The 25,197-nt window shown below is 50.7% G+C and overlaps 1 protein-coding gene across 1 annotated transcript; it reads right to left on the bottom strand.

Annotated features, from left to right (window-relative positions):
• Window positions 1–428: 428 nt before the first annotated feature.
• LOC128278428 (heterogeneous nuclear ribonucleoprotein L-like) lies at window positions 429–24,883 on the bottom strand. Its single transcript, XM_053017157.1, has 5 exons — window positions 24,775–24,883; window positions 17,222–17,290; window positions 4,676–4,854; window positions 4,262–4,354; window positions 429–437 (listed from the first exon to the last, which is right to left on the bottom strand). Exons 1-5 carry the CDS (start codon window positions 24,881–24,883, stop codon window positions 429–431), a joined length of 459 nt encoding a protein of 152 aa, XP_052873117.1.
• Between the last annotated feature and the right edge of the window lie 314 nt (window positions 24,884–25,197).

Below are 25,197 nucleotides of genomic sequence, written 5' to 3'. Positions count from 1 at the left end.
AGAGGAGCCACAGTGGGAGGATGGAACCGGGTATTGGGATGGTTTCCATTGTCAAGAGTCAACCTCAGGCGAGCGACGGGAGTACAAAATTCGTGTCGGTCGCCAGCAGCACGAAGATGGCGTAAGATGAATCGATAGCCATTTTCGCAGTGGCGTCACAGTCACCGTACGTGCACAATCTATTCTGCGCCCGCGTCTACCACCAGAGAGAGCGGGTTCCGTTCAAGAACCGAAATGGCAGACCGAAATGGATTAGAAAACTAATGAGCCCGACAAAAAAAAGAACAACCAACGATTTATCTCCCAAACAGAAGGGGGACAACACCCGGGCCACGGGAACGGCGATTCCCACAGAGGCACCACCATAGTTAATTATGAGGTTGGCCAAGGCCGACACATTCAAGGGCTCTCAGGCTCACAGAAATGGTTTAGAGAAACTGTGTCAAAAGCACAAACATCAATTACTCAGTCTCAGATTAAGCAAAGTCCAGATGCCTTAATGGTTTATTTGCAAACTACGGACAGCGTTCGATAAACAATATCATTCAACCCATCATCCATCAATCAATTGGGCGGTGATCCCGTTGCATTCTGAGAGCTATTGCGAAAGAATTCACTCGAAACCCCCCCCTCCCGGCTGCGCGGATTGATAGCATTCCCCGGCAATGGTATCCGATTTCGAGTGGTTCAAGTGGTTCTTCACGGCTCTGGGCCAACGTCAAGGGCCGGGTGTGTTTTTGTGGTTAAATTTGTCAGTTTTCAATCCACATCCAAATGTGCATCGGCAATCCTTCTTTGCTAGTCATCTAGTTTTCATTGCACCAGCATCAGTCATTATTGCCATTAGAGTTCGAGAGACCGACCGTACGTAAAGAGCGCGTTCCTGAACCGGAAGTGCAGCCGAAACAGTCCCGGGTCCAATTTGAACGTTTCCGTGAGAACGATGCCCACGCACGATGCGCCAACGTGAAGAGTTTCGAACTTTACCGAACTCTGCTCAGTGCAATGCGCGGCCCACGGCCGGTTGATCACGTTTGATTGAAGTCCAGAGCCCGGAGAAAGGAGTGCCAAAGTGTCCTGTTACTAAAGTTGCGGACATCGACGGGGCTCGATCACGTGCCACACCGATGGTGGTGTTGGCGAAGCGTGTTTACAACTAATTCTCTGTCCACAACGTCTCTCTGTGTGTGGTTTGTTCACAATTTGTGTTCAGCTCAGCGGCGAGTTCCCTCAAAAGCCTGTTGCCATGAGAGAGCTCCAGATACGTGACTCTTGAAAAGTTTCGACCCAGCGTATGTATGCACCATGGAAAGGCGGAACACCCTCCGTTTTGGGGGGGCCTTCCCAACCTAGAGAGCACAAGAAATGATTCTCGAATTGGTGTTAAAATTATTTGCAGAAAATGGTGCAGTCAACAACCGCACAGCAACCAGCGAAAGGACATTCCGCCGTTGATTGAATGGCGTTTTATCGAGAATGGAATTGATAAAAGCCCGCGCCCGAGCGAGAGAGAGAGAGAGAGAGAGAGAGTATAATAAATGTCATAAGATGCTGTCGAGTGGACCATTATTTGAGGTCGCCCGTCGCTAACTGCCTTTTGCGCGCAGCAGACAACATACCTCTTCACATCACCCATCGAAGAACGCCACTTGAGTCACCCGCGGGCCCCTGCTCTCGGGCCGTAGAAAGGAGGAAACAATGAAGAAGGAAAATGTGCTCCGGACGGGCCATGAGGACGACTTTTGAGTCTCCCCGTATACACACACACACAGAGTGGCTGGCTCTCGGGTGTGGCTTAGAGCCCTTTTGCCTTTATCGCCGCACCAAATATCACGTCCGTTGCAACAGTTTGATTAAGGATCTGCCGGCCAGAAGGATGCAGCCCCGACACAAGAGCCCCCGACATAAGGGGATGGGGCGCAGAGCATTACTCTCGGAACGCGTCGATGCAACACTCAATTAGCTTGAGCGCTATCACTAAGGGAGGCTTAGAGAGAGGTCTGCGCCAGAGCTTCCCGGGATGTCCCGTGTCAGAGAATGTGTTTTTTGTGTGCCCAACACCACATCACAATGGTGTGTCCCCGTCGTCATGGTGGAATGAAATTAATTATTGGCCCTCTCTCCCTGCTCGTGGTGCGCGCTGGGTGACGTCCAACCCATCCATCTATCCTAGCCAGCCAGCTGGCCGTTCTTGGGGCTATTTTCAGCAACTCCCATTTTCGGGCGACACGATGCGTGTAGCTTAGAACCGCCCCGGCCCCGGCGACTCGGTGCGGCCAAGCGCGACAAGAATGCTTTCGCTCTTCCAATCGAATGGCAGACGGGAATTCGTTCGTTCTTGATTCGCATCGGAGGGACGACCGGGACTCGTCTTTCGAGGGGGGCTAATCTTTCGTTCTTTCGGTCCGAAGGAAGCGATATAAATCATTGTGATTGAAATGATTCGTAGCGACGAGTGAGCACGATCGTTCGGTGCACGATCTCGCACAACAGACCCAACTCCCGGCCAGGCGCTCTTTTCCCCAGGTGGAAGGTCCCGTCCGTGTCGAAAGAAGAATATTGTCTAAAGTATGATTGCCACTGAACTGGTCCTCGTTTAGTGCGCAGCACCATAACGTGACTGTAAAATTGAGAAAACTCGGCCACTCGGATTTTGGAACGACCCCCCCCCCCCGGGTGTCCTTTTTAGAAACACACGAAAATTGCATTAAATTACACGACCACCCTTGTTCTGTCTTTCTCTTTAGTATTCAGCAAACGTCCTTCTCTGAAGGGACCCCGGGAATCAGAATGAGGTTTTGTTCTCTGATCGCTTTGAATCAGTTTTGAAAATTAGACCTAGCGTCAGCTGTTCTGCCCCATTCGAAAGGGACGCCACCGGTGCAAAAAGTGTGTAAAATTGACAATGATGTCTATCTTATGGTCGGTGGAGACCAAGCCGGATCCGTTCCCCGGTCACAAAAACCGAGGGTTTCAAATTTTCGTCCAATTCCCGACCAATTTTTCTCAGCCTCTCTTTTGTTCGGTTCCAGTTTCCGGTTCCGGTTCCGGGCCCCGGACCCTTCGCCGGGTGGCAGCGGCTGCCGGGAATGCTTCTTGTTGCACTCCTTCTTTTCGATTGGATTTTCTATCCGGGATTGCTACTTCCCACTCGTCGCAAACGGTGCCATTTCCGTGCCGGATTGTGCGGTGCGCGCGTGTTTCTTATTTGAATTTTCCATGTTCTGCCGCTCCATGTTCTATTGTCCTTATATAGCAAAGTTGCTGGCCAATGTTTACGGCCACCAGCTGCTGCACGTTCAGTGGCAACGAAAAATACCAACTTTTTCGGGATTTCATATCTTTCAAATCGTCCGGCGGTGGCTTTTACCGATGTCCTTCGAAAGAGAACGTACCACTTTGAAGAAAATGGACTGAAAAAGACCACTTGCAGGGCGGTGATGGCGCACAAACCAAAGCCGATGCTTTGCCGAAACAAATAACCTAAAATGGCTGCCAACTAACGGCACGACCGAAGGGAGATGCGATCGCGCCATTGATCATTCTAGAGCTTACGTGGAAATTCCTGGCTTCGAGCACTACCACGTGTCTCATCAGCGTTTCGAACCGAACTGGTCACCGCAGTTATTTGGGCCACTTCCTGTGTGCGGTCGCGCTCCTGTCCGCCCAAAGGTCGGTGGTTACTGTTACGGTTCATCTTCTACGAAGGGATTCTTCGCTGCTGATTTATGAATGTGGCATCATGTTTTTTGCACTACTTTTTTCGGCTTTTGGCAAAAACAAACAGAATCATTTCACTCCCTGACAGTCGCTTGAGTGACAGGCCATAAAATGTAAACTAATTGGTTACCATTAGCTTCCCCGACTCCGATGGTGGCGGCGGCGGTTGCGGCCACCATTTCCGAAGGGGTTTAAAGAATCCGGCCCGACACGGATCTTAATTACGAAACCACGGCGGCGGCTGCTGCGACGGCCGCCGCTTGCTTGGGGTCGTTTCAAATTTCGAGAATTACTTCTCGGTACCTGTGATAGTAGAGCCGGGGCCGGGCCTTCGCCGCCGCCGCCATCGTGTGATTGGTATTTTTAATCCCAACAACGCCCAATGCTCGGTTTGCGCACGGTACTCGTCGGTGCGGCCGCCGCGCACGCGGAAATAAGTTTCCTTCTCGAGTGACACGAATGAGATGGCTTTCGGAATCGGAATGCTGTCGCCTCGCTTTTTTTTCGGCTCATTTTATTGGGCCGGCTGTTGCCTACTTACCCGGACCACGTTGCCGTACAGGCAGAACAAGTTGAACAGCTTATCGGTGTTGGCCGTTCCGTTATCGAGCCCGTAAACCATCATAACTGCCCCCTGTGGACACGCCAGAAACAAAAGAGAAAAAATCGATAAAATTATTGCGCTTTTAAAAGCGAACCCGGGAGCACAGGCTGCCGGGATTAAACTCGTCGATTAAAGCACCAGCATTACGTTCGGCATTCGAATTACGCGCTTCGCTGCCGATGAATGCGGGTCATTATCGGGCCTGCTAGTCGAAACCGATATTTTTTGATGATAAAAGAATTCGCCTTTGTGTGGGCCACCATGCGCCTCCATCGGCACGACATTTAAGGCACGCAGCAAATGGCCACACAAAAGCGGTGTAATTACTAGAGAAACGGCAGCGCCTCTTACCTGTTGCTGTGTCGGCTGGATGAAGTTGGTCGGTCCGTTCCGTGGCAGCGGTGGGTCCTTCATCAGCCCGACGTGCGTCCCGGCCGCGGCCGGTTTCCAGTTTTCCGACGGATGGAAATCCGGTGGCGAAAAGTTCGGTGGAAACCCATTTCCTCCGCCAGCCCCTAGCAGAGCGGGTTCTGCAACGGAGACAAACAAAATTAATTGCCATTAATCCTTCAGGAATGTGCTCGTGTGTCAATGACACGCGCGCGCGCGCGCCAAGGACTCTACCGAGGACTCTATTTGCTTACTTGCTAAATGTTTCGAACCAAAAAGAGGGCGTAAGGATAGAGGAGCCACAGTGGGAGGATGGAACCGGGTATTGGGATGGTTTCCATTGTCAAGAGTCAACCTCAGGCGAGCGACGGGAGTACAAAATTCGTGTCGGTCGCCAGCAGCACGAAGATGGCGTAAGATGAATCGATAGCCATTTTCGCAGTGGCGTCACAGTCACCGTACGTGCACAATCTATTCTGCGCCCGCGTCTACCACCAGAGAGAGCGGGTTCCGTTCAAGAACCGAAATGGCAGACCGAAATGGATTAGAAAACTAATGAGCCCGACAAAAAAAAGAACAACCAACGATTTATCTCCCAAACAGAAGGGGGACAACACCCGGGCCACGGGAACGGCGATTCCCACAGAGGCACCACCATAGTTAATTATGAGGTTGGCCAAGGCCGACACATTCAAGGGCTCTCAGGCTCACAGAAATGGTTTAGAGAAACTGTGTCAAAAGCACAAACATCAATTACTCAGTCTCAGATTAAGCAAAGTCCAGATGCCTTAATGGTTTATTTGCAAACTACGGACAGCGTTCGATAAACAATATCATTCAACCCATCATCCATCAATCAATTGGGCGGTGATCCCGTTGCATTCTGAGAGCTATTGCGAAAGAATTCACTCGAAACCCCCCCCTCCCGGCTGCGCGGATTGATAGCATTCCCCGGCAATGGTATCCGATTTCGAGTGGTTCAAGTGGTTCTTCACGGCTCTGGGCCAACGTCAAGGGCCGGGTGTGTTTTTGTGGTTAAATTTGTCAGTTTTCAATCCACATCCAAATGTGCATCGGCAATCCTTCTTTGCTAGTCATCTAGTTTTCATTGCACCAGCATCAGTCATTATTGCCATTAGAGTTCGAGAGACCGACCGTACGTAAAGAGCGCGTTCCTGAACCGGAAGTGCAGCCGAAACAGTCCCGGGTCCAATTTGAACGTTTCCGTGAGAACGATGCCCACGCACGATGCGCCAACGTGAAGAGTTTCGAACTTTACCGAACTCTGCTCAGTGCAATGCGCGGCCCACGGCCGGTTGATCACGTTTGATTGAAGTCCAGAGCCCGGAGAAAGGAGTGCCAAAGTGTCCTGTTACTAAAGTTGCGGACATCGACGGGGCTCGATCACGTGCCACACCGATGGTGGTGTTGGCGAAGCGTGTTTACAACTAATTCTCTGTCCACAACGTCTCTCTGTGTGTGGTTTGTTCACAATTTGTGTTCAGCTCAGCGGCGAGTTCCCTCAAAAGCCTGTTGCCATGAGAGAGCTCCAGATACGTGACTCTTGAAAAGTTTCGACCCAGCGTATGTATGCACCATGGAAAGGCGGAACACCCTCCGTTTTGGGGGGGCCTTCCCAACCTAGAGAGCACAAGAAATGATTCTCGAATTGGTGTTAAAATTATTTGCAGAAAATGGTGCAGTCAACAACCGCACAGCAACCAGCGAAAGGACATTCCGCCGTTGATTGAATGGCGTTTTATCGAGAATGGAATTGATAAAAGCCCGCGCCCGAGCGAGAGAGAGAGAGAGAGAGAGAGAGTATAATAAATGTCATAAGATGCTGTCGAGTGGACCATTATTTGAGGTCGCCCGTCGCTAACTGCCTTTTGCGCGCAGCAGACAACATACCTCTTCACATCACCCATCGAAGAACGCCACTTGAGTCACCCGCGGGCCCCTGCTCTCGGGCCGTAGAAAGGAGGAAACAATGAAGAAGGAAAATGTGCTCCGGACGGGCCATGAGGACGACTTTTGAGTCTCCCCGTATACACACACACACAGAGTGGCTGGCTCTCGGGTGTGGCTTAGAGCCCTTTTGCCTTTATCGCCGCACCAAATATCACGTCCGTTGCAACAGTTTGATTAAGGATCTGCCGGCCAGAAGGATGCAGCCCCGACACAAGAGCCCCCGACATAAGGGGATGGGGCGCAGAGCATTACTCTCGGAACGCGTCGATGCATAATGCGATCGTTTAACTCGGGGCCACGGTGAGAGGATAATCGCGCATGAGAAGCTGGCGCGCGCGTTTAACGGGGAATATTTTCATCCTTAATCGGTCCCTGCCTTGCGCGTATTCGAGCGTCCGCGAGTCGGGGTAAATCCTTTTTCCCGGAGTGCACTGGATGGGATTTACGTAACTCCTCGCTGCTCGCCCAATGGGCCGCAACCATTTGCGCGGCGACCGGGCGCGTGTTAATGAAATAATGCTCGCTTAACGGCCCACCACCCTGGTGCCAGAAAGTGGAACACGAGTTCCACTTGTCAGCGCAGGGCTGGTGGGGCGAGAAACTTCTTCATCCTCGCGGCGATTGTGTGTGGCTTAAAATGTGTGAGAAAAGTCCGCAACAAAAAACACCGAACACAGCAACCGAGTGGAAAATGGAGGACTTCCGTTTCAGAAGTAGTTCCGCTTCGCAAAATTTTCAATTCTGCTGCAATCGACAGCAAATAAAGTTAACCCAAAAAAACCGGTACAATAAAGTACTCAAAACCTAATTTAAAAACTATTAAAACAAGGTTTATGTTTCCGATTTAAACTAATAGGTGGGTCAATAAATAGTGAGCTTCGGTAGCAAAGAGTCGGTATTTTGGGGCCTTATTTCACCAAAGAAGGGGCTTAAAACCATAGCTTAACTTCTCATTCACCGACCGATTACGATTCCGTTTGAAATGCTGCATCCTTTGAGACCCCAGAGCTTCGCCGGTAGCCGTATTCGCCAGCGCCTCTGCACCGTCGTTACGGTCACGGTAATTTGTTGTGCACTTCCGTCGCGCTCTATCGCGGATTTGTTTAGTTTTCATGAGTTACTTCCGGTGCCCGGGTACCCGGCGATAACAAATGTGTGCTTCCAATGTGCGCCACCCGGTGGTACGGCACCACCATACTGACTGTGCCCGGGATTACTGACTTGCAGTCCCTCCTTCCGTGCACGGCCGGAAGCGGGGATTACACCGTACACAGAGCGGAGCTCAATACAATTCAGCGTGATATTAATTGGTCGGTGGCTACCGACAACACAACGGAGCAGCACCCCAGTAAAGGAACTGAAAGCAGCAAATTGGCGCAACGCAAAAAACACAAACGATCGCGTTCCGGTGCCGGCGTTTTCCCATTTCCGGTGCTATGCGCTTCGGATCCGATCCGGGCTGCTGTGGCACCGGGATGCTGGGTACGTAATTTTCTCATTCAACACACCGAGCGCACCGGCCGGTGTGGCGGCGAGAGGCTATAAATTGTGGTAAAGACAGACCAAGAACAATGCAACTGGCAGCGCTGGAGCTTATAAAAAGTAAGCGGAAACCACCACCAAGTCGCGACGACCGGTTGCAGATTCCCATTCTTCCATTTCCAGATAGTTGTGAAAAATCAACATTTTTCCAACCCGGGCGAATTTCTTTATTCAAATCCTTGGTTTCAGCTTTCGCTTGGCCATCGCGCGGAGATTTTGCTCCTCCCCCCAGGTGCCCTGAGGCCGACACGACTAGGGACGGCCCGACCGAAGTATTGTCGGCCAATGGTGCAGAAGGATCGCAAAGGGTGTGATGGATCCCGTGAAGCGGACAATTAATTTTCTACGCCACGCCGTGTCACTCCTAGCGGCGAGCGGCAAATTAAGCCAGCCACAAGCCAAACTATTCCGCCCGTAACCACCCTCTTTTTGGCAGGCAGAGGCAGAAGTTGAATGAATGACAAATTTTACCGTTCCCAGTAGTAGAAGAGTCCCGCCCAATTCTTGGCACGCGCACACGTCGGCCACGGTTCCCGATCCGCGATTCGCCGCGGGGATCAAATCATGTTTAATAAAGTCGTCCGAAACTTTGCGAGTTCCATCCTGGCGGCTTACGGGAGACGATAATCCCCGCGCGCGGGACTTTTGAGCCGGCGCGAGCCGGAAATCTGATACACAAATCTCGTTGTGGATCCCCCGAGCCGCCCGAAACGTGATAAAATGGTCATAAAGTTACGTTACAACACCTGCACACTGGACCCGGCGGCGCGGTTTCGGGTTCGAAAAAGAAAGCCTCATTTTAACTTAGTTTTATCTGTCAGGAAGCCCAGCAGCAGCAGCAGCGGGTCCTTGACAAAGCGCGCGGCCTACAAAAGTTTATCCTCTTGCGCGCGTCACATGCCAAGGATACCCAGAAATGGGGTGTGAAGAAGTTTTCCCCGGAGTTTATTAAACCCGAGTTCCGGTTCCGTTCCGCTTCTTTTTTTCAAAATGTCCACCCAATTCACCCACAGGGACACAGGTAAAATTTTGTGCAAATTGTATTCTAAATTGCAGCCATCACCCGGGTAGGTCGGTCGGTTGGGAAAAGTTTCGCCGTGGCTGCTGACCCTCGTCTCGGACTTTTTTTGCTGAACACACAACGAGAAACTTTAGCGCTCGCGCTCGGGAAAGTCATCAAAGTAACGGTGGCAAATAACGGGGCGGTGGCGGATCAAAGTAGACATGGGGGCTCACGCAGAAGCTTGTTGTGACAGGAGGCGCGCAGCAGTTGATGAAGAATGGAGCCGTGCCGAAGCCGAGAGAGAGAGAGAGAAACAAATGTGAATTAACACACCAAAAACCTCCTGCTTCGGTATGGCGGCGGCCGCCGTACAAGGATTTGTGTAAGAAAACTGATAAAAAAAGCCCCATAAACAGGATTAAAGCCATTAAAGACAGACTCCGCCGGCCGCCCGGTCTCATCGAAAGAAGAACCATTTCGCTCTGGCATCTCTCTGCTCGATTGCTCTCGAGATTAGAGCTTCCATCCATCTGGGTTGGCCGGGCGATGGGCGATGCTTGGGAGTCCATCGAACACACCGAAGCATTCGCTGTGCGCCATCAATCAAGTTGTGAAAATATGTATTTCCACCACCAAAGTCCGTGTTTTTCCAGCACTCTGGGTGTGCCGTGTGTGTGTGTGTGTGGCGGGGTAAGTGCTCAACTTGATCTGCCACCGGGTGCCGGTGGTGCCTGTCGAACGGATCTCCATTAAAACGGTTTGGCAGCAAAAACATGCGACATGGCGGCGGCGGCGGTCCGCTGCTTTCGGAGCATGCTTTGTCGATGAATTAAAACGACATCATAATCCGTCAGATAATGTTCATAAATCAGAATAAAATATATGGCTGTGTGTGTGTGCGTGTGTGTTTTGCGAGTGGTTTTTGGCGAACACCCCGAAAGAGAGGAAAAGGCAGAACTGAACCGGGTTGCAGCAGCAGCAGCAGTGCACTTCTCCCGATGTACGGCAAGCACACGGTTCATCAGATTAAATTCATATAAATAAACATGTCCGCTGCATGAAATATGAATTAAACTTTGCCATTCTCGACCGGCGTCGTTTGTTAAGTGAGCGACACAGACGCGGATAGAAATAGCCTTTGGGACTCCTCTCTCGGACCCGTCAGTCGGTCGGTTGTCGGTCGTGTCGCCGCCGTGCCGTGGTTTGATGGATGCAAATTTGCCACCGCGGTGTTGTGCAGTGTGACGAGTTGCGATGGGAAAGAGTTTGTCATCTGGCCGGCCGGTCGGGTGGCGAGGATCATATTTCAGTAGCGTGAGGAACCGCCGGCGCAGGAACACGATTTCACACGATTGATTTATTGAAGGTGTATCCCTCCCCGCCGGCAAACCTTTAATCATGTTACGGAACCCCCTACAAATGGGGAACATTATTGGACCACATTAAGGTGGCCGTTTCGTTCCGGAGTCATTTGTAGGGAACGCCCGTCCAGGGCTCCATCTCACATTATCATTACCATCAAACAGCTTCATCAGCAAGCAAGTTGAATGATTCCAAAAACATCCCGAAACGAACCCCGATTGTAATGGCTAATGTTGGGGCCCTCCTTCGAGAGCATAACGATTGGCCATTCCGCTGGCCTACTAGCAAAATGACAAAACACATCCTGCTCCGCGCCACGCTCACCGTCACCCGCAATTGTCAACCATTAGGGGGACACCCGAACATTAACCGGGAGCAGCAACCCGGCCCCCCAAAAGCAGCGAACGAGCAGCGAAAGTGAAAACAAACCTCCTTCTCCTTCTTGGGCGGTGTCGGTCTGGTCTGGTAATGCTGCCTTCATCCGCCACACGGCGGCTTCCATTAAGTGGCGACCAACCTCCAACAGATTGACCCACTTACTTTCGACAACTTCTAGTGCACGTCCGCCTGATAAGCAGCGCAAAAAACGGGGCACCTTCGGACGAGAAGAAAATCCATCGCATCGTGTACGGATAAGCGGATACCTGCCGCTGCTGCAGCGGCACTGAAGTTACGCCCGTGTGTGGGGTGCAGAAAAGTGCTTCTTGGCGGTGTCGGTGGTGCTCACAAATTTATGCTCCGCACGATGCCGCCAGCCAGCGTGTGTGCATCGTCTCGAACGAATATGAAGCACTTATCATGAGATTGTATGATTATATTTGGCTACATTTACATAGCCACACACAGAGAGAGGGAGAGAGACCGCCAGAAAAACAATGTCAGCAGACGTTGGGCGGATCTATTTTCTGAAGGCTTTGCGCAGCAGCATCGGCAGTGGAGCAGGTGTACTGGTGCCTCAACTGATTGGAGTGCGCCTCGGGTGGTTTTGCCCGCCACTGTTTTCGTTCATCATGCTGATTATGCCTGATGTGTGTGTGCTCTGTTGGAAAAAGTCGAACCCCCCCGTCAGATAAGGACAGAACTTCATGTGCACAAATAAAAGTAGATAAATTCTGCTCCGGGCTCGGGCGGCGACTGAAACATAAAACATAACAAGCGCGATCGATTGCCACGGCACGGGGCACAAAAACTCACAACAGCGCACATTGAGAATAAGGCAGAAAAATAGGAAGGCCCGGCCGTGCTCAATTTTTGCTTCAACAGCGCGGGGTACAAAAAAAAGCAGAAAGAAAACGCTGCACACGCTCCGCTTGTGCCCGGGAAAACCGGGAGAAAACAATCTGAGAAGCCTTGCACAGCATTTGATTGAATTATTTCGTTCCGAGTTCCGATGAACCGGCGCACCGGTTGCTGACAAGAAGTCGGACCATGAAAATCAACTTGGAACGCGTATGATTGGGCGAGCTCGTCAAAATCGAAACCGCAGCTGTTACGATTCCCGAGGCCAATTGCCTGTGAAAATGGAGACCGTTACACGGCGGGACACGGTCCCTACAACAGGTTAGCCCCTATTTATTTTGCATGCGAGGCGCAAACAGGTGCTGCCGGTGGCCACGCTGGCGGGCTAGGCTTCTCAACTAAATACTAGAAGTTAGCGAGCTCGAACCAATTTACGAGCCGTAATGTGATTAAAATTTGTGTGTTTGCTCTTTCCGGTGGTTTAAAAAGGGCACCGGCGGTCGGCTGTGTCTAGAACATAAAAAAGCATATCTTCCCATTTCCCAGATGGCCCCCGAAAGGCGGACCCAAGAAGTGGACGAGTTGCGAAAGAATCCCCGTAGAAAGTTCGGTTGTCGGCGCGCTGCCCTGCGGTTAATCAATTAACTGAATTTCCGTTTTCCAATGACCTTGGGAACCACTCGCACACGGTGGGTTTCGCCGGCCGTTGCCAGCAGCAACATAAATCTTGCCCTCCGGTGGGAAGGAAGTTTTTAACATTCGATTGGAGGTGGATTTCGGTGAATGATGCTAATAAATGGTGGCCCCGTGTAATTGCACGGAACTCTACAACACGTCCTAAGTAATCGGGGAACCGCGCAAAGGGAACGGAACTCCCACGGAACACCGTCGTAATGTGATACATTCAACCGTGCGCCGCAACCATCTGTCAACCGGGTTTCATTCACTCGATTTGATTAATTATCACCGAAGCGTAGCGAAACGTCAAAACGCGCGATGGTGACTTTGGAGACACTCTCGGAAGCCGGAGGAACATGGCAAAAACTCCGCCACCGCCGAAGAGAGCGGCACTTGGCAACAATGTCGCACCCGGGCCGGGGGGCAGGACGCCAATCGTCACACCCGGGCCCGCGGTTCACGCCTCTCGGACACACATCTCTTTGCGGAAAAGATTAATTATTCGCGATTACAAAATTGCGCCCTGCCACGGGCCGGCTACTTGCCGGTTGAGCTCCGGCTGCTGTCACCGGGCCCTGACAGGCGAATGAATGAATCCCTTCGAAGAACCCTTCACAGGAACTTTTCAAGAGCCCGGCGCCTTGGCCGTTGTTGACTTACTCGGTAATGAAAGAAAAACATTGGATTTTTGGAGTCGAACTGTCGAGGATCGGGTGAGGTTAAAACACAAAGTATCGCACGGTACACGACGGGGGCCATCGCTAAACCATTAGCCTGGCTGCTGGGAAAGCAGCAGATAAGTGTGATTGTTATGCTTGGGCCGAAAACTCGGCCGACCGAGTGTCGGATTCCATTAGAAATGACTGTGTCGGTGACGCGGTCAAGCACCAGGCGTCTCCATCGTCTGTGTGAGAATATGATGGATCGCGTAAGCGACCGAAAGCGGTCGGTCGGCGAAAGAGCAGCAGATTACTGGACACAATTTTTGCACTAATTAGCTGCCGCCGCCGCCGCCACCGGGGTGACGAGGACGCGCTGATGGCAGGTTTGGGTAACCGGTCACGGTGTGTGGTTGCGCGTTGCGGCCGGCCCACAGAGCACGTGCGCCGTGTGCCCCGTGTGCGCCGTGGTTGAGGATATTTATGTTTCACGCCAACCGGCCGCAGCTGTGTGTTGAAGTGCGGACGTCACCGGTGCGCGCTAGGAACGCGGCCGGAGCAGCTGGAACACTCATCCGTGATGAGTAATTATTGGCCAATTTAGAGAGACAGAAAACGAACGAGAACCCTTTTTTCAAACCGATCTCAACCGCATTAATCGCATTCAGTTCGATGCGTCATCACTCGGGGGTCCATTTTTGGGCGGAGGATCACAACGGAAAGTAATTTACAATTCTAATAAATTCCTCCCGATAATCCGATTAGAGGGATCGGATTACCGCTCCAAAGCCGTTTTGGGGCACATCAAAAGGTGCATTTAAATGGAACGAAAAAGTGGGATTTATACCATTGACAACAGCGTTTTATGTAAATGCAACACACTAATGCATAACCCAATGTCCTGGGGTGCCCGGTGCTGCAGGGATTGTCCACCTTAAGGGAGACATCCAAGCACGAGACACATTCCCTGACAATCTGGTGTGATCAATTGTGCTCTATTCCCCGACAAACCGGGAGTACCGAGAGAAAAGTCAGTGGAAAAACCGGCGCACGGCACAAGATTCCGGCATCGTGTAATATCGGTTCCTTTCGGTTCGGAGCAACAGGACTTGCGGCAGCAACAAATCAATAAAATATTCAATAACACAACACGTAATGCTTCTCTGCCCGAACCGAAGGCAAGGCAGACTCGTCTAAAAATGTAACCGGACAGGGGCGGGATTGTGCAGCCAACCGGAAGATGTTGCCCAACCGTGCTGAGTTACTCCCGAAGAGTCTCCAGATGGATCGGGCGCTCTGTGCACCAGAGTGTCCAACTGCAAACAATCCGAGTGGAGATTGGATAATCTCACACATAAAAATGGGTGCATTCCGGAACACTGCTCCGGATCCCGGGGCCGGTTTGGTTTTGCATAATGGGTGTCGTGTGTCCGGTAAACATTACTTCCGGAAGTCGATAGAAACAACAACCGACAATCGACTCGTTCCCCGGATTTTAAATAGAATTTGTCCCTCAAGAACCGGGGGTTCCTCTTGGCAAGAACCGAGTCCCTACTTCCTGTGCCAGTGCCGACAGCATCCGGCGCAGTGCCAGGAAGAGGATAAATATCAATTTAGAAACAAATACCAGCCTGACCATTGGGGGTCTGATTAGATTAGTTCGGAATTGGATTACATACGGAAAGTACGACCCCCACTTTGGCGCTGGCTGGTGCACATTAAAAGCAACACTTCAATATGCATCGAACGCGCCAGCCAGCGAGAGAGTAAATCCGGAGCCATCCTACATTGCCCACGCCATCCGCGGGGAAATATGGAACGGATCTATCATATTTATCACACTCATCATCGCCACCCAACCCCCCGGACCGATAAGCGACGATTACGCGGGTTTTGGGCGCCCGGATCGACGGATCAACGACGGTTTCTAGAGGGCCGAAAATGAGAAGCAGCACCGCGCGGCGCTTTCAATGGTTTTATGTGTGCTTCCAACGCTTTTTATGCCACGGCCCACACGGCAGCATACGAAGGGAAGCAATAAGGCATCGGAGGAATATGTTCGCCGTTGCCGTCTCGAAGAAGATAATCTTTCATCATCCTCACGGACACACGCGGTCCGTCTGGTGCTGGTGCTATCGCAAGAAATCAATAATAAAACCCACCCCGGCGGCCGGGGCATTTGATTTGTTATCGCTTTTACGGTGCGCTCCGCCTCGGCTTGATGTGGCAAATGATTGAGCTTTTGCTGTTTGATTTCTTTCATCATAAATTTTCGATGGCCCGGCCGCACTCCCGGGTGGTGGTGGCGGTGTGTAAGGCCCCGTCCCGGGCTTTGGCCAATATATATTTTGATCATTCAATTTCGTGGTGGCCACGGCCGGCCGGTCGGTCGGTCGGTTGCTCCTGCCGGCCTTCCACACCGTGTGTTCTTTGGCTGGGAAAATATTTTGAAACGGAAAAGTAATCGGATATACGTCCGAAATGGACACGCACCGTACCGTGCCGCCGTAGGGCGGCTACACGGATATAATCTTCTGCCGCTTCGCAGGCTTCGAAAGGAAAGTTCCTGTTAAAAAAATATTTTCCAATCTTTCACCGGTGGCCGGGCAGGAGTCTCGTATGTTATTCTTGATTACGTTTCAATTCCTCGACCCTCTTCGACCGAGCGGCCGAGGGGTTCATTAATGAGCGTCCGGGAACGCGGGGATCGCTTTCGGGACACTCTTCGGGCGGGGCACATTTCAAAACTCAGCGCACGGTTGATCCGCCAAAATGATGATGGATTTGAGGCGGCGGCACACTGCGAGAGAAGTGGTCAATTATATTTTCCCACCCACAAAAGTCCACCTCATCCATCCAAGTTTGATCTCGGAACCGGAAGCTCGAGACTAGGGAGAAACTTTTCTCATTTCAAAACTTATCGCAGCTCGCAATGTTTGTGTGACACAAACCGTGGACCGGTGGCTCTCGTGTGTTCGTCGTCTCTGAGCCGGCGCTTGTTTTACGATCCTTGTGTCCGTAATGACCCCGTAAATTTGAAAATCCTTCGCCGAAAACTTTCGAAAGAATGGATTGATACGACGTATGACGGGTGTCAAATCGGCGCGAGAACTCCGAATCGGCGATAACTAAATCCTACCCCGGTCCTAAATCCTTCCATGGTCCGGATTTCGAAGCCAATAGCCATACTCGAAGTCCGGAAGTCCTCCGCAAGTTCGGTCGATCAGTCGGTTGGTCCGTTATCTTTGTCACAAAACTGCTGCTGACCGAACCGCAACTTTGACCATTTCCGGACACTCACGTACCCGGACCACTTGTCCGCTTTTTAGCAACCACCACCACAGTAAGGAACTCGTAAGATAAAAAGATTAGGCAACAGGCGACAGAGCTCGCTCGGCTCGGGACACTTCCGTGTGAGTAAAGTGTGAAAAGACACACCACAAAAACCGACCGACCGGAACTGGGACCGAGGCAACTTGATGCTTCTTATCACACACGATGCCGCCGGTCCGGCCCCGGTTGTTCCGGACGGTGTAATCGAACGGAAAAATAATTGCCCCCAGCTGTAAGGGCGCGGCCCGAGATCCGGTGCATCTGCGGTGCATCATCCTCGGGTGCCGCGCCAAGCAAGCACGAAGGTTGGCCACGCTTGGGCGCGTTTAACTTTTCCAACATTTCCACCCCGTTGGAGTCGAAGTGGGCCGGCGGCGGGGTCGTTATGCGCGTCACTACTTTCCAAGACGATAGCGAACCCGAACGGGTACTCTTTCGAGTTTTCCCGGATCGATCAGATTAATCCGTTTCTCGAAAACTTCTCCAAGGATTGGCCTGAATTTTGAGCACACTTCCAACCGATCGGAGCGAGGGTAAATCATCACCTGAAACGGGTGCCGATTAATATTCATATTTTTGAAATGGACTCCCCGGAGCCAGCCGTCGGATTCACAAAGAAAGATTCTCGGAGGCAATGGCAATGTGGAAGCGGACTTGTAGGACGGACAGCGGGCAGGGGGGTGCAGGAACTAGCAACTCGGTAAGAACTGCATTACTTACTTGAGCGGATTCCTTGAGTAGGTTGAGAATACTCGTTGTAGGGTGTTTGTGATGGTGAAAGGTACTTACCTGAAAGTAGAGAATGGGAAGAAAAAAAACGTAAACGATAAGTTCGACATTTACCACGGCGGCACGGAAGAGGAAGCGAGAGAATGCTACATAAACTCGGAATGGGAATCGATTAAATATGGCACAGATGTTATATAAGGCGCAACTTATGAACGAACCGAAAGAATTAAGCCAAAACGGTGACCAACAGACCAGCGCGCAGGAACACAATGGGCGACGACGGGACGGCCGAGAAAGCGATGGATTATTCGAGCGTACACACCCGCGCTGGATTGGTGTTGGTGTGGGTTCGTGTGTGTGTGTGTGTCCATGTCGGTGTGTCCGTCGGTGGAAAGCCGATTATATGGCCACCGCGAATGTGAATGGGAAAAGACACATACATGATTGATCGGTCGCCGAAAGAAGATAATTAAATCAAGCATAAACAACGGGCTACATGGAACGGCGCAATGGAATGAATGAGACCACGTGGCACACGTGGTGGTACACGTGGCGTGCATAAAAAATGGCCATTAATTTGTTCTCTTATCAAGCAGGTTTGGGGGACAGAAAAACGAACTCAAATTTAAAACAAATCAACGTAACGGTGTCGAATTTAGATAAACCGGCGAACCAATCGGAGAAGAGTGTGTGCGCGATTGTTTGCATAATTTATCGAAGGCCAGCCAGCCTGCAGCAGATCGAAACGGATCGGTTGGTGGGCTTGCAAGCAAAAACAAAAAAGCCGTGCCCTCCTGGAAAGCCCGGGAACCGGAACAGGCCTAATGAATAATCAATCTCGGGATTATAATCGGCACCATCATCATCATAGGACTGTGTGTGTGGATTAGGATTATAACTAAAATCGACACCGACTGGCACTTTGTTTGGCCCCTCGCGCAGGAAATTAATGTGTTAATTAGATTGTCAAAATGCCACCACTAGGGACCATGGGACCACGACGACGAGAACAATCGAAACCGCACTGCAACTGAGGGGTCCCCACAACAATAGAGAGAGCCTGCCTCTAAACTCGTCAACGTCATCGTAGTCGTTGGTCATTTTCCGCCCCGGTCAGCCTCTGATTGACAGCTCTTGTTCACCTGCGCGCGGTCGATCCTGCGCGACCGTGAGCTAGGACCAGCCATTGGCAACGGCCACTCACAGATGACGTTCGTTGCGTACGCAAGTTCTCTCTCTCTCTCTCTCTCTCTGTCTGCTCTTACGGGGGCCTTGTTGGTCCGTTCAGTCGAGCTTTATAATTCAATCATTTCCATCTCCATCATCATCGTCGTCGTCGTCGTCGTCGTCGTCGTCAGCACACCGTATGCCCAGGGGGGCAAAACGCTTCCGGTGGGCCGCGTCCGCTTTTTTCGCGTCCGGTTCCGTTTTGATTGACAGCGGCCTGACACCAAGGCACTTGGGCCACGGGCCACAACAGCGAAAGGGTGACATCTATTGAATTACGCTTGGTTTGGCAAAGGTGTTCTTTCAAAACCCGGCCAGTGGTGCACTGCTGTCCCGCGTGAGGATTCGAAGTGCAATGGTGTTAAAGTGGGCGTCTTAAACGGGCCTCAGTTTTCTTCTGAATAACTCCCTAAAAATGGTACACCAATTGTTGTTCAACCATTTAAAATTTCATTTAAAATGTTACTAACAAAAATTTTTGGGGCAAAAAACCTGAGGCAAACAGACAAACGGCGCCATACTTTGTAAGGGGAGCACCAAACACAGCCACACATAGCAGCGCGGGAGGTGTTTATTAGCATAGAAATCGAATAAAAAATAATAAATTACTAGGCCCCGCAGATTTATGAGGCCCAGTTTCCAATCCAAACCACCTTCTAACCACCACGATTACGCCACGGACGAAAGGTGGCCTGCCGCCAGTGGAATCGCCCACAGCACAGCTGAACCGATTTCCGTAACCCTCGGCTCGGTTAGTTCGGGTTTCGCTAGAGAACTGGTTCCCTTCTGGGCGCTGGCCTGCCATTCACCATTCATCAAGTCGGCCCAACGCCCAGCGCAAAAAATCGGAACCAGTTTTCGGAGCCCTGCCCAAGTGCCACCAACCAGGAGGCCACCCGGAGAACAACTTTCACACGCAGCAACACCCACCCACGGGTTGGCCAGGCCGGCCTCACACCACCTCTCTCTCTCTCTAATCGGCGAACGATTGGAAACTAATTTAATTTTGGACCAAAAATGTGCGGCATCCATTCGCCACTGAAAAAATCTATTCCTCGGACCAAGGATCGGCGCCAATGGAAATGCCGACCCACGCGCGTTTTAAGTGCATCGATTTGGCCCTGAAACCGAGCCAAAGATTAATGGAACGGGGATTCGAACTCGCAGAGAAGAGACTCGCGGGATCTTCAATTGGGAGGATTACGCTGCCATCCCAACGAAGATGTCTGTGTGTATGTGTGTGTGTGTCTGTGTGTGTGTCAGCACCCCGCCTTCGCCTCCAGAGATAACGGACATTCTTCGGCGAGAGGAATGTGTCCGACCATCAACGCAAGGGGGCCGTCAGTCAGCGAGACTTGCACAGGGAGCGATGCATGAATGGTGAAAAGCGTGACTCGTCGTCGTCGGATGCATTAGTCGGAGATTGGAACGTGTAATTAAAGAACAGAAACACGGGTATTATTTAACAAACAAACGAACGTAAAGGATGAATAGAGCTGGCCAATAAGAAGCAATAAGAAGAACATAGAGTGAGAGTAACGTGCCTGAATAGAAAGACAAGCAAGGTAGACAGAGACAGAGAGAGAGAGAGAGAGAGACAGAAAGAGAGAGAGAAAGAGCATGCAGCAGAGACAGTACAGTTCCAAGACGTCCCTGGCTGGCGCACTGACGGCCGAATTTTGGGAGGGAAAGGTAGGTGGTACAAACTCCGGGACGCGCGCGCTCGGTGACCATCATCATCATCATCATCATCGTCTCGGTGTGGTGTGGTCTCTCTCTAATCGATCTAACTAACTATCTAACGGTGTTTATCAAAAACAACAGCAAAACTACTCACTGTACGGCTGTGGGCGTCCACCGAAGAGCGTTGGATCCTGGAGCAGGGGCGAACGTCCGTTACCGACCTCCTTGACCGTGGTAGCGGCTACTTTTGGTTGTGGTTTGGCATGTTTGCGTTCGAGTGTTTTTTTTTTGTGTGTAATGTTTTTTGTTTTTTATTTATTCGGAGGTGTGTTGGAGGTTGTTCGGTGGTGGTTCGATTGGCCGGTAGCACGGTAGGTAGGTAGTGATTGGGTAGCGAGAGGGTATGAAAAGTGGGGAGTCGTTTCGTGTGTCGTTTGGTGTGTCATGAATTTATGCGCGCGTTTCGATTGTAATTTTTTCAACGTATTTTTCACCGAAATCGTGTATTCGTGGGTTTGGCGGCGTGTGGCGTGTTGCGCAATGTGTGTGTGTGTGCGTGTAAGAGAGTCAAATATGGATGCGCACAGTCAATTTTTTTTGCAAGTTTTTTAATTTTTTTGCAGACAACATAGAGTGAGAGAGAGAGAGAGAGAAACGGAAACGGTAATGAAAAAAGAAAGAAAAGCAGAAGAAAAATCCCAATTAGAAACTTGGTTTTAGGCACTCGGAAACTCGGGCGTGAAACGCGGCGGCGGGACACGGGAGAAGCGGGAACCGGAGGGGGGGAGAAAAAACGGTGGCTAACAAGATAAGACAGTGTGGACAGTCCCCCGGGAGGGAATTGACCACTGTCTGGAGCACTGTGTTGTACAGGCGCGGAGTCCGGCGGTGGTGGTAATTTGATAGCAATATGAAAATGAAAGATAAAAACGGACAGACAGACAGAGAGAGAAAGAGAAAGAGAGAGAAGGGGAAAGCGACAGAAACTAATACAACTGGTGAGGTACACTGCAACGGAACACATGGCGGAAACGGATGCAAGATGTAGACACATGGTATTGGCGGCATGTGGCATGTGTGGCGGGCGTTTGATACTTTGACCGGGAGTCAGAGGGCAGAGTGCAAAAAAGAGTTTAAATATTAAGAAGAAGTACTAAAGTTCGGGCTTTTTAAGCGATTTCCTTGAGCTTTTATCAAAATAGTCGGTAGATGGTCGATGGTGATCCCATTTTTCCGCTTCCAGGTACTTCCGCCCCGGAGCTCCCGGACCCGAATCGGATGCTGACGACGCGACGAAAAGATGTTGAAGCGGGATGGCTGTTTCGTGTTTTGTCGTGTAGTGTTGTGGCCTTACTTTGTTCCGTCGTACTGTTTGGTCCAAACGAAATGATTCGCAATGGATAACTCACAGCCACCGATCCTTTGAAAACCAGTGTTCACGGATAAATTGCATAAAAGTGCATCCGAAGACGTCACTTTGGGAACCGTTTCAAAACAGATTCGAAATCGGTTACGAATCGGTTCGAAGTCGGTTTTGAAACGGTTGAGTATCACAATTCACCCAACCGACCGATTCACCCAACCCAAGTGGACATTGAACGGTTTGCTGCATCCTTGGGTACAAATATGCATAAAAGTGCTTCAAAAGCATGCGTCCTTTTACTACGATTAGCATGCGTCACGGACGATTCGCAACCGGTTCTCGTAACCGGTTACCGTAACCATCGAGCAAAAGTTAATTGCAAAGCAAACTAGATACATCTGAGAGTGAAGACCCACAACTTGGTTTACCCCGCTTAACGTTACGATAGCCAACCAGAAGAAAGATAAAAGTTGCTAAATGATAAAAGTACCGAAAACATCAACCTCAAAAAAAGAAAATGCTAATGGTGGCACAGGTTTTTTGTTTATAAAAAGCACATGGGATGAGTAAATATGAAGAGATAGTGTTGAGAGCTTTGACCAAAGAAGGGGACAGTGAGAGGGAGTGCAAGATCGGGGGTGCTCCAAGCAAAGTGATACGGAAGGGATCGTCCAGGTTCTCGGCCTTTATTCACATACTCCACACCAAAAACGTTTCGATTCCGAACAAGTTAAAAACAACTGATGCGGGGCCGTGAGGTAAATGCTTTCGCAACGAGTCCAACGAAACATTAAACCCACAAAAACGAGTTTCGTGACGCTGCGACCGAGACTGAGAGACAGAGACTAGGCGCCTCCATTTGTGCGCCGTTCGTTCTGACGGACTGTTTTGCGTGCGAAACTTGCGCGTCGTGATAACAACACTCGCCGCCATCGCCGCCCCAGTGTGTTATCTATTTTTGTAAAGTAATACACGGCATGCGTATGGCAGAGCGAGCCAATGGGAACAACAGTGAGGCAATCGGGGTTTCAGAGACACGGCTCCGAATATTTCACATACCACAACCGGCGACTGACCCTGTTCCGCGCGAGAGACCCGATCCAACCCGGCCATTGCTGCAACTTGGGTGAACTCGTTTTGCGGTCACGCAAAGAAGGTTACGTAGCGTTAACAATCGTGCGCGAATCGGGGTCGAGAGCGATGCAATCCGCGCGCCTGTTGCTGCTGTACGTAAATACACCCATTCAAAAGACGGTTCCAGACTCGCCTCTGCCTCGACCGCCCTTTGATACTTCCGCATCGAACCCGGCATCGCATTTTCAAGAGTGACCCTGGCTACCGACAGCAACCTTCGAGTGCGCGCGGTTTGACGTTGGTCCCGCACAGTAACGTAGAGCTCTGGCTTGTCCAAAATACGCCGCCATCAATCTCAGGACCTGGCGTCGGCCACCTCGCCGTCATCGGAGCTGTCAACGCGCCGCCCCGCGGCACGGATCGAAAGAGTTTTTGTACATTGACGGACGAGTCGCGTTGACTACAAAGTGGCGTGCTTAAAATTAGACCCACAAGCAGGCAGTTTTTGGGGGACAGAAAAATGCATAGGCCCCCAACTCTTTGATGCATTTTACGACACAGGTTGCCAACGGGCTGGCAAAGCCTGACACATGACTACTGGTTGAGGGCACGCATGATAACGGAGGACAGTAATTCGGCACAAAGTGCACTCATCAATCACCCACCAAAAAGGCGCGCCCTATCGGGGATCGAATCGGGGGAACGCCGCCTAGGCCCCATCAGCAAGGATGATGCAAGGAATTTGGCCCCGGTAAAATATCTGTTTGTTTGCCGGCCGCCGTCCCAGTAAACCGATTTGGCGTGCTCTGCTTTCCATTTATTTTTAACCGGCCCCGGGGCGGCGGCACCGGCGGCCCAACACACAATTCTCGAACCGATTGCGCACACCGATTCGATGTAAGCTTTTAATTGCTCAATCAAGATCGAATTTCACATCTCGTGACTGCATATTTCTCTGCTATGTCCAGTCCCGCGCGGACCGCAAGTCCGAAATTGAATCTGTTTTAATTGAACGTCAACAACGGGACGGGACGACGGGAAGCCATCTGCTGCCGCGGGCAGCGACGCGACAGCGCATCAAGGCCCCGTGTTGTGATGGGCCAACAAATTGGACCCGGAATACACGGGGAATCAATAAAGACGATCTCTGGGCATGTTTTAATCGAAAAAAGTCCTCACGCACGATGCGTCCGTTTTGCCCGCCTCGGGGCGAGTTATCCAAACGAATTGCCCGCGGAAGCTTGTGACGGAACCAATTATCTTTCTGACGAGGACAGGAAGTGGCCAAACCTAGCTGTGCGTGTGTCTGTGCGTGTGTCTGTGTGTGGGAGTGTGTGCGTCTGTGTGTTGCTTCCCGTTATTCCGAAAGCGCGATCGTAACTCTACCCTGTGTCGAAAACTAAATCTAAGAAACAATGGCGCAAGCAGAACCAAGCAGTGGCGCTCACAAGCGAAACAAGAACATGGTGGTGTGTGGCTAGTCTAAGAACACGAACGCTGCCTCGGAAAGGTGCCACGGCAATCCAAAACAGACGGTTGGAACTTTGAGTTTAGAGGTCTTTTTTGTTCGAAAAAGGAACAACTCTAATAACGAACGGAAAAAAACGCCACGGACACAACAACAACAACGCGGGGAACACTATTATTGTGGCGTGTGGCTGTGTGTGTGTGTGGTAGCAGAATGAAGGAACCGTGCAAAGTATATGATGTACACATAAACGTAAAGCAACGCACACGGCGGTGGATCAGTGCGGTTTTCGTGGTCCAAAAGAGGCGAAGACCAATGGGACACAAACGTGAATGAGCACGATGAAATGGGCAAAAAAGGAGACAGTGAAATGAGTAGCGGAAGTTAAAACGAAAAAATACGATACTCAAAAAAGGCAGTAGTAAGTAACCAATGAGTGACGGAGAACTGCGGAATGAACCAACAGAAAAACAAGAGGGGCAAACGAATGATACGAACAAATCATGAAACACACAATTCTTATTCGCGCAGCAGCAACAGAGGGTAAGAAATGTATGTAAGTTCGAACGCGGGGAAAGAAGTTGTGTCACAATACGTATATAGATAAATATATTCGCTTTTAGATATTTCGTATTAGAAGATGAGGAAAATTGGAGGAAACAGATGTAAGAGAGAATATCGAAAAGGAAAAAGAAACTTGAACAAAGTAAAGGAAGAAAACATCCTTACCCAGCGTGTAGTCCCAACTGGAGTCACTGTCGTTTTTGTAAACATTGAGTTTTTCTGGCTGTTGTTGCATGTTGTTGTTGTAGAATGATGTTGTTGCATGTTGTTGCATGTTGTTGCAGGTTGTTTCGAATGTAGGTTTATAAGATGATGGTTGTTATATATATTTATATATATAGGTTGCAGAGTATTAGCATTTGTTGTTTTGCAATAGACATATTTTGGCATGGCATCGTAATGATGATGATCGATCGAGAGAGAGCCCGGAGCAAGGAAGGATACCGTTCGATCGTCGCGCGATCGGTGTTGCATGTTGTTGTTCAATGTAAGAGGTTCGTTTTGGTTGTTGGATGGATCACATCACACGGCCATCGCGCGCGCGAGGGGAGAAAGTTGTCGCAGAAGGGTGTTGTTGTTGCGTGGTCG

The sequence above is a fragment of the Anopheles cruzii genome, chromosome 2, assembly GCF_943734635.1.
Source record: "Anopheles cruzii chromosome 2, idAnoCruzAS_RS32_06, whole genome shotgun sequence".
Taxonomy (NCBI): domain Eukaryota; kingdom Metazoa; phylum Arthropoda; class Insecta; order Diptera; family Culicidae; genus Anopheles; species Anopheles cruzii.
The sequence above is the reverse complement of the archived record's forward strand: the minus strand, read 5'-3'. Positions and strand labels throughout refer to the sequence as shown.